Source organism: Paramisgurnus dabryanus, chromosome 3 (assembly GCF_030506205.2).
Source record: "Paramisgurnus dabryanus chromosome 3, PD_genome_1.1, whole genome shotgun sequence".
Classification (NCBI taxonomy): Eukaryota; Metazoa; Chordata; class Actinopteri; order Cypriniformes; family Cobitidae; genus Paramisgurnus; species Paramisgurnus dabryanus.
Window position 1 is genome coordinate 38,375,143 of NC_133339.1, and position 11,566 is coordinate 38,386,708.

Genomic DNA, 11,566 nt, shown 5'->3' on the forward strand with positions numbered 1-11,566 from the left:
AGTGTGAGGAGTTTAATGTAGATCCAGTTTCGCCCCCTGGACATTGTGTTCTGCAGTGAAGACCATATTTCTGTTTTCATCCCAATCTAACCTCCAAACCTAACCCTAAACCCATCATCTCACCAGATTTGGCTGTAGCTGTATCCTCTCTAGCCAGAATCCTCATTCCCACAACACAACAATTGCTAATTATTATTTTACTATAAGGTGGGACTTGTTTACCATGGTTGTTGTTAGTACAATAACTATCTGATTCAGTATTAGACATTATCGTTATCTAATATATATAATTTTTCAAAGTAATATTTTATATACTCTGTGATTAAAATAATGTTGCCGCTAATTTAAACAACTGCTGAAGTCGCCTTATTCATAACATTTGCTATAATGAAAAACATTTTAAGTCATAAAAAGACTGAGACCATCATGCATCTTTATTAAGTCTTTACATCTTAAGCACTTTACATTCACTTGCTACCATCTGATAATTCACAGTTAAAGAAAAAACGAAGGAAAAATATTTGATCTAGCTGTCTTATCTGCTTTGTGGTTTGCCTGCAATGTCCAGGAAGCCACTGCATGCATCATTTAAAAAGAATCATCTGAGCTCCTTCCACAGCAAACTGTCCGTATGCTGTCAAAAACAGCCATGTACAAAAGCGGATGTATGCACATGTTTAAGGTGGTCAACACTTTTGACACTTGATATGAATTATGCACCCTGCAAAATGCACTCTCTTGATTGAGATTGTTATTCTTTATTAAGTACAGTTGATATGTCTGCAAAGCATGATAAGGCACAAATGATATGGCGTATAGGACACAGACCAAACCTACCAGCAGAGCCACTTTCCTTTTCTCCAACATGGTGATATTTTTATTTTGCAGAACAGCCCAAATCACACCTAGATAAGATGCAAAGGTAACTACAAAAGGAATCATGCATCCCACAACCATGAGAAATACCTTGTAATGGAAATGGGAGGTTTCCATAGTTTTATTATAAAATGACACACAAAGTGTTTTATTTGAATCTTTGATCTCCGTTCCAGCAAAATGGAGGACTGGTGACACAGTTATTACCACTATGAGCCATGTCAGCGCGCTTATGATCTTCGCATGTTTAGGCCGAACGTATCTGTGGCTGAAGAATGGGTAGACGATTGCCAGATATCTGTTGACGCTGATGCACATGATAAAAATAATGCTGACGTAGAGGTTGCAGTTAAAGAGGAAGCGTTCGATTTTGCATGCAGCAACTCCAAATGTCCACTGCTTCTTTTTGGCATAGTAAATGATGAGCAAAGGCAAGGTTAGGACATAAAGTACATCACTGATGGCCAGGTTACAGGAGAACACAACTCCAGTGTGCCAGTTCTTTCTCTCTTTCATGAACAGGAGCCACAAGGCAAATAAATTCCCGGCTAAAGCCACACACATTTCAATGCCGTACAGTGGTGGTAGGAATTTGATTTGAAATTCATATTCCCTGCATGAACTATTGTTCATTTTCACCCTACAAAAAAGAAAGAAAGTATTTTGTACTGTTACAACAACCATAAAAGCGCTATATAAATGCAATCCATTTACAATAAATGATTTAACTGTCAGACAACTCATCAAGTTAATATTACAATTTTAAACAATACTGGTCAAAAGAATTAGAATGTAAAAGTCAAGCCTATTTAAATGAGTAAATTATCTACAATTTTTAACAATTGGTTTTGTTGTCAGGAGTTTAATGACAATAAATTATACAATTTGTGGTAATCAGGACTGGGCAAAGGTACATCAGATGTATTTTAAAAATAAAATAACCAAAACTTTGATTTTAAGTTTATTAAAATAAACTACAAAAAATAGCAGCCACAACATTGATCAAAACAAACTACCATATTTTTGTATTTTAAATGTAATTTCTTCGCAAAACCTTCTATCAGTTCCCCCATTTGATCTCTTCACCACTACACTGACTTAGTTAATTAACACAATGTTTGATAGCAACAGCTTTTCTCTACGAGAGTCATGCAATTAATCTGACATATGCCAACAGTTAACAGATCAAATATTCACACATCCCTGTGGTTTCCCAGATGAAGGTTAGTTGTAAAGTAAAGGATGCTGCAAAGGAGCAGGGCAGAAAGAAATTTAAAGTTGCAAATGAGGCGCATGATTTCAAAATACCAGTGTTTCACATGAAGAAAATGCAGCGTAATTTAAAGTAAGGTTTTATGTTGAGGGGGACATGCCACCCATAATCAGAAACAGCCAAATTGACACTTTCAATGTACATATATATCCATAGCCCTGAATGTTCCCCCCCAAGTGTTCAAGCAGGGTGTGTTTATGGGTTCCATAACTAATAAAAAATCTAATTCTAGGTTTGATTGTGACATGTTTTTGTATTTCTCTGAAAACAGGTCTGACAGATGTATTTTTCTGTTTTAGCAACCTTTTCAAAAGCAAAATCTTACAAAATGTTATATCTGTACCTTCAAGTCCCCAAAAAAATATTCTCATTCATAAATAGTGTATGTTATTCTATGCTACATACATAAAGGCTACTTTAAAGTTTTGTCAAATCATCCTTCAACCTTGTACCAGCAAAAGTAGACTCAAAAACAAACACCAAAATGTTAAAATGGTAGCAATTTATGCAAAAAAACTGATTGAAAGCTGGTAGCCTGCATGTTGCTTACCGTGATAACCTTCTTCCGTATATAATCAAATGTTCTGTTCTGATCTCAACAAGTCTGGGCAACCTACAACTATGCAGATGACACACAGATATACTTAGCCCTGTCACCCAATGACTACAGCCCTATTGACTCTCTATGTAAATGCATTGATGAAATTAACTGTTGGATGCGTCAAAACTTCCTCCAGTTAAACAAAGACAAAACTGAAGTCATCGTATTTGGAAATAAAGATGAAACTCTCAGGGTTAATACTTACCTTGACTCTAGGGGTCTAAAGACACAAAATCAGAAGTCTTTGTGTAATTTTAGAGTCTGACCTTAATTTCAGTAGTCACGTGAAAGCGATAAGCAAATCAGCTTACTACCATCTCAGAAATATTGCCAGAATTAGTTGTTTTGTCTCAAGACAGGACTTAACTGTGGATTCACACCAGCCGCGGAAGAGGCGGCAAGCGCGGATGATTTACATGTTAAGTCAATGCAAACACGCGATTAGGCATCCTGCGGCGCGGTACACGCGGTAGCCGCGGCGCGGATGTCGCGGAACGCGCGGAAGGCGCGGGGCGTTCCGCGCATTCCGCGCGAATTGAGCGTTGCCGCGGGAAACGCGCGAGTTCAAAAATCTGAACTTTGGCGGAATTCCGCGCCGCGTTAACCAATCAGGAGCTTGCTGTAGTAGTGACGTGATTACAGGAAGCGAGCGGAGTGGTGTAGTCTCCACGGAGTCGCAGAAGCCCCTCCCATGACGCGGATTTCCGCGTGAATTTCTCGAATGACTAGAATTTCACGCGCGGCTGTCACGCGCGGATTAAGCGAGTAAACTCAAAATGTTCAAGCGGCAAACTGGACGCGGTTCACGCGTTTTTGCCGCCTCTTCCGCGGCTGGTGTGAATCCACAGTAACTGTGAATTCGGCGCCGCGTTAACCAATCAGGAGCTTGCTGTAGTAGTGACGTGATTACAGGAAGCGAGCGGAGTGGTCTCCGCGGAGTCGCAGAAGCCCCTCCCATGACGCGGATTTCCGCGTGAATTTCTCGAATGACTAGAATTTCACGCGTGGCGTTCACGCGCGGATTAAGCGAGTAAACTCAAAATGTTCGCTTGCTGCTGTGTGTTTGCCGTAATTTCTCGGGGTATCTTCTTTTGTGTTCGTCGGAGGAGGGGGATGCGTGTGGGTTTGGAGCAGCGTGGGGATGGGTGGATGGTGGCGGAGTTTTTCATTTGGAAGTAAACTATCTTTAACTCAAGTCACTTTTTTATTCTTTTTTCTTTTTAGCATTTTTTCTATTCTTTATTCTTTTTAAGATTTTAAACTGTTTTTATTAAAATCACATTTATTTTCTTTAATTGTTATTTTAAATTCTTATGTATCTTTGTTTTTATTGTGATTTTATCGTGTATCTCTTTTTTTTACATTTTCTTTTTTATATATTGTTTTCTCATTTCTGTGTAAAGCACTTTGAACAGTGCTGGGTAGCGAACAAGTAGCGAAGCTAGTAGTTTAACTACATTTTTCAGTAGCTTGGCGGTAGCTTAGCTGCTTTCTAAATCAAATATCTTTTCAGTAGCTAAGCTCTTTTTTTGACCAAGTAGTGAGGTAGCTTCCACACAAGCTACAATTTTCCAAACATTTCTGAAGTCGTCCTGAATTTGAGAATAAGCGCGTCATTTGAATCGACACAGGACGTCGTTTGTTCCGTATTTTCGAGTCGTGCAGCCTTCCTTCATTCATACAAAACATTACCACTCGCATTCTGTGAAGACTCGTGCTCTACCTCTGACTGGGTTATGTCATCAAGCCAAGCTAATTTAAAAAAAATTTAATAAATATTACAATTGAAACTATTAATATAGTGTGCTTTGGCGGGCACCTCACAGACTCTGTGCAGGCTACCTGCTGCCTGCGGGCACCACGTTGGAGACCCCTGTGTTAAGATATGTCAGGGCCAGGGGTTATTGAATAAAGGCAGCTCAAACATGCATTTTATTCTGGGAGTAGGATAAGTCCAGCAAACAGCCCCAAAATGTGAAGTACCTAGGCCTACATTATGCTTGTATAGCCTATAATAGTGAATAAATAATTACATAATAAAACTGGTTAAAAATAAAAAAGTAGCTTGGATGTAGCAAGCTACTATTGATGTAGCTTAGCTTGCTACATTTTCCAGGGGGGTAGCTTCAGTGTAGTGAAGCTTCATTTAATGTGAAGTAACTGGTAGCTTAGCTCACTACATTTTCCAAGTAGCTTGCCCAGCACTGACTTTGAATGACCTCTGTGTATGAAATGTGCTATACAAATAAACTTGCCTTGCCTTACTGAGTAGGCACCAATCAGAGGCCACATTTTATGATGTCATAACATAGACTTTTTACAAAGGCTGCGTCTGACAACTAATGGCAGCGGTTTTCTTTGCTCCCTCATGAGGCATTGACTTCAATGGCATAAAGGGAGACGCATTTGGACAGCCTTCGTAGGCAGGAATTCTGTTTGAAATAGAAACAGGGAGCGCCTGTGTGATAACTTATCTCATATTTGAAAACCAAAATACGAATTTGAATTTGTCACTATAGAAATGCAATCAAAATGTGTAAAAAGTGAAAACATAACTTTATTTATACTAAATTTGTGCTCCAGCTGCTTTCTTTAGCAATGCTGACATCGCCGGCATGCACGTCGAATGTCTTGGGTGACACACCTGCTTGTTACTTTAAAATGCGTGTCATGCAATATCCACTTCTCGCCGCATGGTTGTAGTTTTTTTTTACTAAACACTACAATACGTGAAGAAGAATCTTTTCTTTGATATTTTGAGCTTTTAAGCCCGATTTATAGTCGTTTTTTAGTGATTTTATTTTACAGCAACTGTTTGTGTGCTCCGGCTACACTCGGGGGACAACTGAAAGGTATGGTTGACAAAATATATATCTTTTATCTTGGTACTTACGAAATTTCATCGAAACCTATAGAGAATGTATTTAAATAAACACGGAAATTTGGTAGTCACGTTTGTGGTGGAAGAATAGCAAACATCAACATCCTGTCAGAACATCAGAAACGCAAGCATCGTTCTGAACACCGTGGGTCTGAGTCTGAATATGACAAACTAATTCCAACTAAATGGCCCATTCCAACTAAAACAGTAAATGTTCATGATTTCATTTGAAAGAACTAACAAAATTCTACTGAAATGAGAAAGTTACAAGCAAAAACATGTGAATAAGTAGCATTTTTGGTCACACACTTCCATTGACATCCATATATAACTTTTTCTTCTGATTTCTAATATTAAAAATATCATAACTTTCTCAATCCTCAACGAAATGCTTACAATACAGGTACGCTTTGAAAATGGAATGTCTGCTCTGCATGTGATACATTTTGAGCGGTGGGGTTTTTAAAAATTTTGTCATCATATCTACTTTCTTGGCTGGCTTTTATTTTTTTTCTAATTTGACCAGGCTTATGTAGGCCTTGCTTTATTTGCTTATGTAGGATCGTATCGCTTACATCACCTGGTACTGCAACATCCAACAGGAAAATTCAACTGCAGTAGCCACCGTCCAACCTGAAGAGGGGAGCACTCAGATGTTTTTACACCATATATTGTAGCATGGAAACACTTTATACCCAAATGTCAAAAAAGTTACTCAAATCAATGAAAATCGCAAATAAAGCCCATAGATATGTATAAAGGCTAGATGTCTCGTCCGCGCTGCTGGCCAATTGAGTGGAACGTCCGCATTTTGGCGGCCATCTTACCACAGGGCGCTCGCTCACTCATAGCATTGAGTTTTAATGATGCAGGTACTTTTAAATGACCATAACTTGCTTAATTTTTTACCGATTTTCAAACGGTTTGGTTTGTTATAAACGTCAAAGATGTACCTATGACACTGCAGATGTCACCGTGTGACTTTTTGTATAGGCAGAACAAAGAGTTGGAAGTTTAGTTCCGCATGAAGATGGTTTCCGCCCAGTCGACTTACCCGAAACACCGGAACTTCCTGTAGTTTTCTAAGGACAAATTCAGCCTGATGAGACACATGTGCGGAAAATCAACGCAGTGGTTAGCGATTGGCTGAAGAGGAGGAGGGAAGGAGGATAAAAGGGACTTTGGAAACACAGTTGGAAGTGAAGTTTGTCCGTGTTGTGTTCTGTCCAGCAGTGTCGTGTCGTGTTGTGTTGTGCTGTGCTGTGTTGCTGTCGTTACCACGGAGGAATTGGAGTTAGAAGAACTGGGTGAAGAAACATTGCTAAAGCGAATCACCAGGATGGCTAAGTTGAAGACGGTTGCGGTTTTCAACTGTGGATCGCCGGGAAGCCTCAGTAAGTGTGAGTAAATGAACTTCACCATTGAGAATTACCAAGCAAAGAGCATTACCTGATCTTGTGTTGTGAGTAGCCACGTAGCGTTGCGGCCCCACTGGAGAAAGAGAGAAATGTGAAACTGCCTTGTCTTCATTTGTGTGTGTACACTTAGCAGCTTGCAGTGTCATGCTGTGTTCATGTCGATAGAAGCCACTTCGAGACCAGAGGAGTCGTGAGGAGTTTCTAGCTGTTGAGGTCAGTGGAGTGTGGGTTGAAGAAACTTGTAAAGTTGGGATTTCCTTGAGTGTGTAGTAACGAAACCTTTTCCTCGTCGAGTGGATGGGCAGTGGTGAAGCATCTGGACAGTTGAAGTGAGTAGACCAATTTACGATCTATACTTGTGCCAAAGGGCTGTTGGGTGGACGGCTGTGAGAAATAACTATCTTTGTGTGGAGCCTCTTCAAAGGTTCGCCCCTGTTCTGTGTTTCCGACGCCTTGAGTGGAGGAAGAACCAGGGAAGCGTTCAGCTCTACACTGTTGTCCTCGACGTCCTTTCCCCTGTCCTTGGAGGCCGTAAGTCAAAGCACATCGTGCAAATCCCCACGTTGTTAAGTCCACTGGCCTCGAGTGAAGAGGAAGTAAGGAGGGAAAGCTCCAACTTTGTGTAATACTTACCTTTGCTTACAGCATGAACCTAGAAGGAAGAAAAGTCCCAGTCTTGTGTAACACTTACCTTTGCTTACAGCACAAACCTAGAAGGAAGAGAAAAGTCCCAGTCTTGTGTAACACTTACCTTTGCTTACAGCACGAACTTAGAAGGAAGAGAAAAGTCCCAGTCTTGTGTAACACTTACCTCTGCTTACAGCACGAACCTAGAAGGAAGGAAAGTCCCAGTCTTGTGTAACACTTACCTTTGCTTACAGCACAAACCTAGAAGGAAGGAAAGTCCCAGTCTTGTGTAACACTTACCTTTGCTTACAGCACAAACCTAGAAGGAAGAAAAGTCCCAGTCTTGTGTAACACTTACCTTTGCTTACAGCACAAACCTAGAAGGAAGAAAAGTCCCAGTCTTGTGTAACACTTACCTTTGCTTACAGCACGAACCTAGAAGGAAGAGAAAAGTCCCATTCTTGTGTAACACTTACCTTTGCTTACAGCACGAACCTAGAAGGAAGGAAAGTCCCAGTCTTGTGTAACACTTACCTCTGCTAACAGCACGAACCTAGAAGGAAGAGAAAAGTCCCACTCTTGTGTAACACTTACCTCTGCTTACAGCACAAACCTAGAAGGAAGGAAAGTCCCAGTCTTGTGTAACACTTACCTTTGCTTACAGCACGAACCTACCTATACTAAAAATAAATAAAAAAATTCATGAAACATGTTAAAGCATCCAGAATTATAGCCACGTTAATAACGTTTGTAAAAAACCAAACTGTTTGAAAATCGGTAGAAAATTGAGCAAGTTATGGTCATTTAAAAGTACCTGCACCAAAACTCAATGCTACGAGTGAGCGAGCGCCCTGTGGTAAGATGGCCGCCAGGTGATGCCGTTAGGGACTCAGCGGGAAGACACCTAGCCTTTATACATATCTATGATAAAGCCCAATTCTTACAGATCATCAACTAAAAAAAGTTTGTTTAGTTTTTAGTTACTCTTTAATTAGTCGGCAGACTCTGCGGTTTAACTAAAAGACACGTCATACACGTGTTGTTGTGTTGCCATTTCCACATTGAGTCATAACTAAATAAAGTTTTCTTTTGACTGAAAAACAAACTTAACTCCAATACGACTTTAATAAAAGTAGTGCATTCAAGGTGAAATGTAAGTTTTTTTGTTATGTTTTGGAGTGAAAGCTAAAAAATAGCACTCATCCGGTTTTACAGTGTCTCTTATTATTACTTTACAGGTGAGCAAAACTGTTTCAAAAACTGGTTTACACTAATGTTAAACAATGTGCTTCAAAGACGTATGTGTTTTGTTTCTGTTAGATGACTGAGATATACTGTTATTAAGACGCATTGAGCGTTACTGGGTTATGTATTAGACATAAGATGGATGAATAGGTGAATGTAAAGGGAAATATGTAAAAAGTGTTCATGGATGTTTTTAAAGAGTTTATAATGTTGATTGTTATCGGATAATAAACTGTGAGTGAGTTTAAAATGCATTTGCAACTGAAAGTATCTCGAGCCAAAATGGCTGCGTAAGCATGAGTGAGTCAGAGCCAAAATGGCGACGTACATGTAAAACACGAGGATAATGTGAAGCAAAATGCAATATATTTATTTGTGACAGTTTAGAAAATGAAAGCAATGTCTTGTTAATTTTATTATGATGTGAACAATATGATATTTGGTTGAAAACTCCATGAACAAGCTATGATTAAAATGTAACTACCCTTATTGAAATATGTTAATGTTGTTAATGAATAGAAATGACTGAAATAATGCTGATTTAAATGTTGGTTTTGTAACAAACGTTTTTCACATTTTGGTAGACATTTTGAATGATCTGCAAATGTTCACAGTTTACATTTTGGTGTATGTTGAACACATTTATTAAGACGTTTGCACTTGTGATTTATGGCACTGTTTAAATGCACATGTTTTGTAAAGTGTTTTATATTTGACTTTAATGAACAATATTTCTATGAGAGTCAATTAAACATCGTCAATGACTGCAGCCAGTACTCCGGTTTTACAGTGTCTCTTATTATTACTTTAGAGTGTTGGCCAGTGTGGTACATTCAACTTACTCCCTCAGGCTTACCAGACTTGAGAAGTGTAACAATTTGGGGGCTCGTCCGAGATCAGCACCACCTGGCGGATGGGAAGAACCACAGTGGTTAATAGTCATACATCCCAGACCAGTGAGTTCAACAGCACCAGCAGTCCAGCTATGGCTACTCTTTGAGAACTATGGTGGGAGATCAAGAAGCAGCTCCACCTGCTGGTCAGCTCTTCGAACTGCAAAGCACTCTACAAGGTAGCCCTGTGTGATGCGCAGTGGAGAAAGGAGTGGGGGTCCCAGACGGGGAGGCAACAGAAGTGGAACTCTATGACTTTATTGTTGATTTCATGCGATAAGAACAACTGCAGAGTCTGGAGGACCAAGGAGTGGCCCGCTTGCTGACCCTTCATGACCTCGTTCATGAGTTGACCGCTACGGAACACGGAAGATTCTGCCTCGTATATCACCGAAAACAAAGAGACTGTGGGACTGGTATCCCATTCTGCATCGACATCAGCAGCTGCAAGGGTGCAGGTAGCACAAACTGCAGGTCTGACATCACATTCACGAGCTGAACAAACTGTTCCACTGCCTATCAACAAACAAATGACTGGTCTGTTTAAATTATCTGATGTTGCATCATATTTGCCACATAGAGAATTCAAAATTTATGGTGGTCAAATCTCTGATTTAAATTCAGACTTGAGTTTCAACAGCATATGTAAGCAAATTGATGAAGGTATAGCAGAAAATTTCTGTGAGTCAAAAGTTATTCGAACAGTGTTAAAAGTTATCAAACCTGGTACTTTCAAAGAGATGATTATTACAAAAGACAGACTTACCGTAGCTGGGTTGAAACGGTTCCTTAGAGCTCACCTTAGGGACAACAGTAGTACTGAATTATTTCAGGAACTGAGCAATGCAAAACAACAGGACAAAGAATCCCCACAACAGTTTATGTATAGGTTAATGGGGCTTAAGCAGAGGGTGGTGTTTGCTTCAGAACAGACAGAATCTGAGTTTCAGTATGATCGTAAACTGGTCCAAGGTGTTTTTCTACATTCACTATATCAGGGTCTGAATGAAAAAAACATGTTTGTCCGGAGGGACATCAAAACAGCAATAGTGACACAGGAAACTTCAGATGATCCGATCCTAGAATTGATTACACAGTCTGTTAGTGAGGAAACTGAAAGACAAAAACGAATAGGTCACACATATACATCTAAGGTCACAATTGCGAGTGTGACACAGCAGGAAGATTGGAATATGCAATGTTGTCCCCTGACTCACGCACAAGTTTATGCCAATCGTGATGCCATTCATGAACTTTCTGCACTGACCAAGAATCTAGAGAAATTTGTCATGTCAATGGGCCCTGGTGTTCAACAGCAAACCTAAACAGTCGCGGCAAGTGCACAACAACCATTAAAATCAGAGGCAAAGGGCAGATGCAAACAGTGTATATCCCAAAATAATGAAATGTGTACTCACTGTTTCTTGTGTGGTCAAGCAGGGCACCGAGCTGTGGGTTGTCTTATGAAAAGTCGGGCTTTAAAAGAGGAGATGTCACTGGGGAGGGACCACCAGTGACCAAAGAATATCTTTTGTCCCAACCTCCTTCTCGTGCATCCAGAGGTGAGCAACCTGTAACACAGAACACATCCAACAGAGCAAAAGAGATTGGAGAGAGACGTGTTGCACAGCTGATTGGCAGTCGTTGTATGATAACTTGCCATTTAAATGGTGTCCAGACTCAAATGCTTTTGGACAGTGGAGCCCAGGTCAGCATGGCTGGACGGGTGTGGCTAAAAAAACACTTACCAAA

At 40.0% G+C, this 11,566-nt stretch overlaps 1 protein-coding gene across 2 annotated transcripts; it reads right to left on the bottom strand.

Annotated features, from left to right (window-relative positions):
* Positions 1-426: 426 nt before the first annotated feature.
* Positions 427-3,288, bottom strand: p2ry11 (purinergic receptor P2Y11). Of its 2 annotated transcripts, XM_065249882.1 has the most exons (3): positions 2,956-3,006; positions 2,700-2,768; positions 427-1,516 (listed from the first exon to the last, which is right to left on the bottom strand). In XM_065249882.1, the coding sequence occupies exon 3, from the start codon at positions 1,507-1,509 to the stop codon at positions 589-591; it is 921 nt and encodes a 306-aa protein (XP_065105954.1). In that variant the 5' UTR covers positions 1,510-1,516; positions 2,700-2,768; positions 2,956-3,006; the 3' UTR covers positions 427-588. The 2 variants fall into 2 exon arrangements, with proteins under 2 accessions (XP_065105954.1, XP_065105990.1); XM_065249918.2 differs by lacking the exon at positions 2,700-2,768 and having other exon boundaries at positions 2,956-3,288.
* Between the last annotated feature and the right edge of the window lie 8,278 nt (positions 3,289-11,566).

Bases quoted from the DNA above. Each gene is read 5' to 3' on its own strand.
- p2ry11 (XM_065249918.2), bottom strand. From the start codon at position 1,509: ATGAACAATAGTTCATGCAGGGAATATGAATTTCAAATCAAATTCCTA.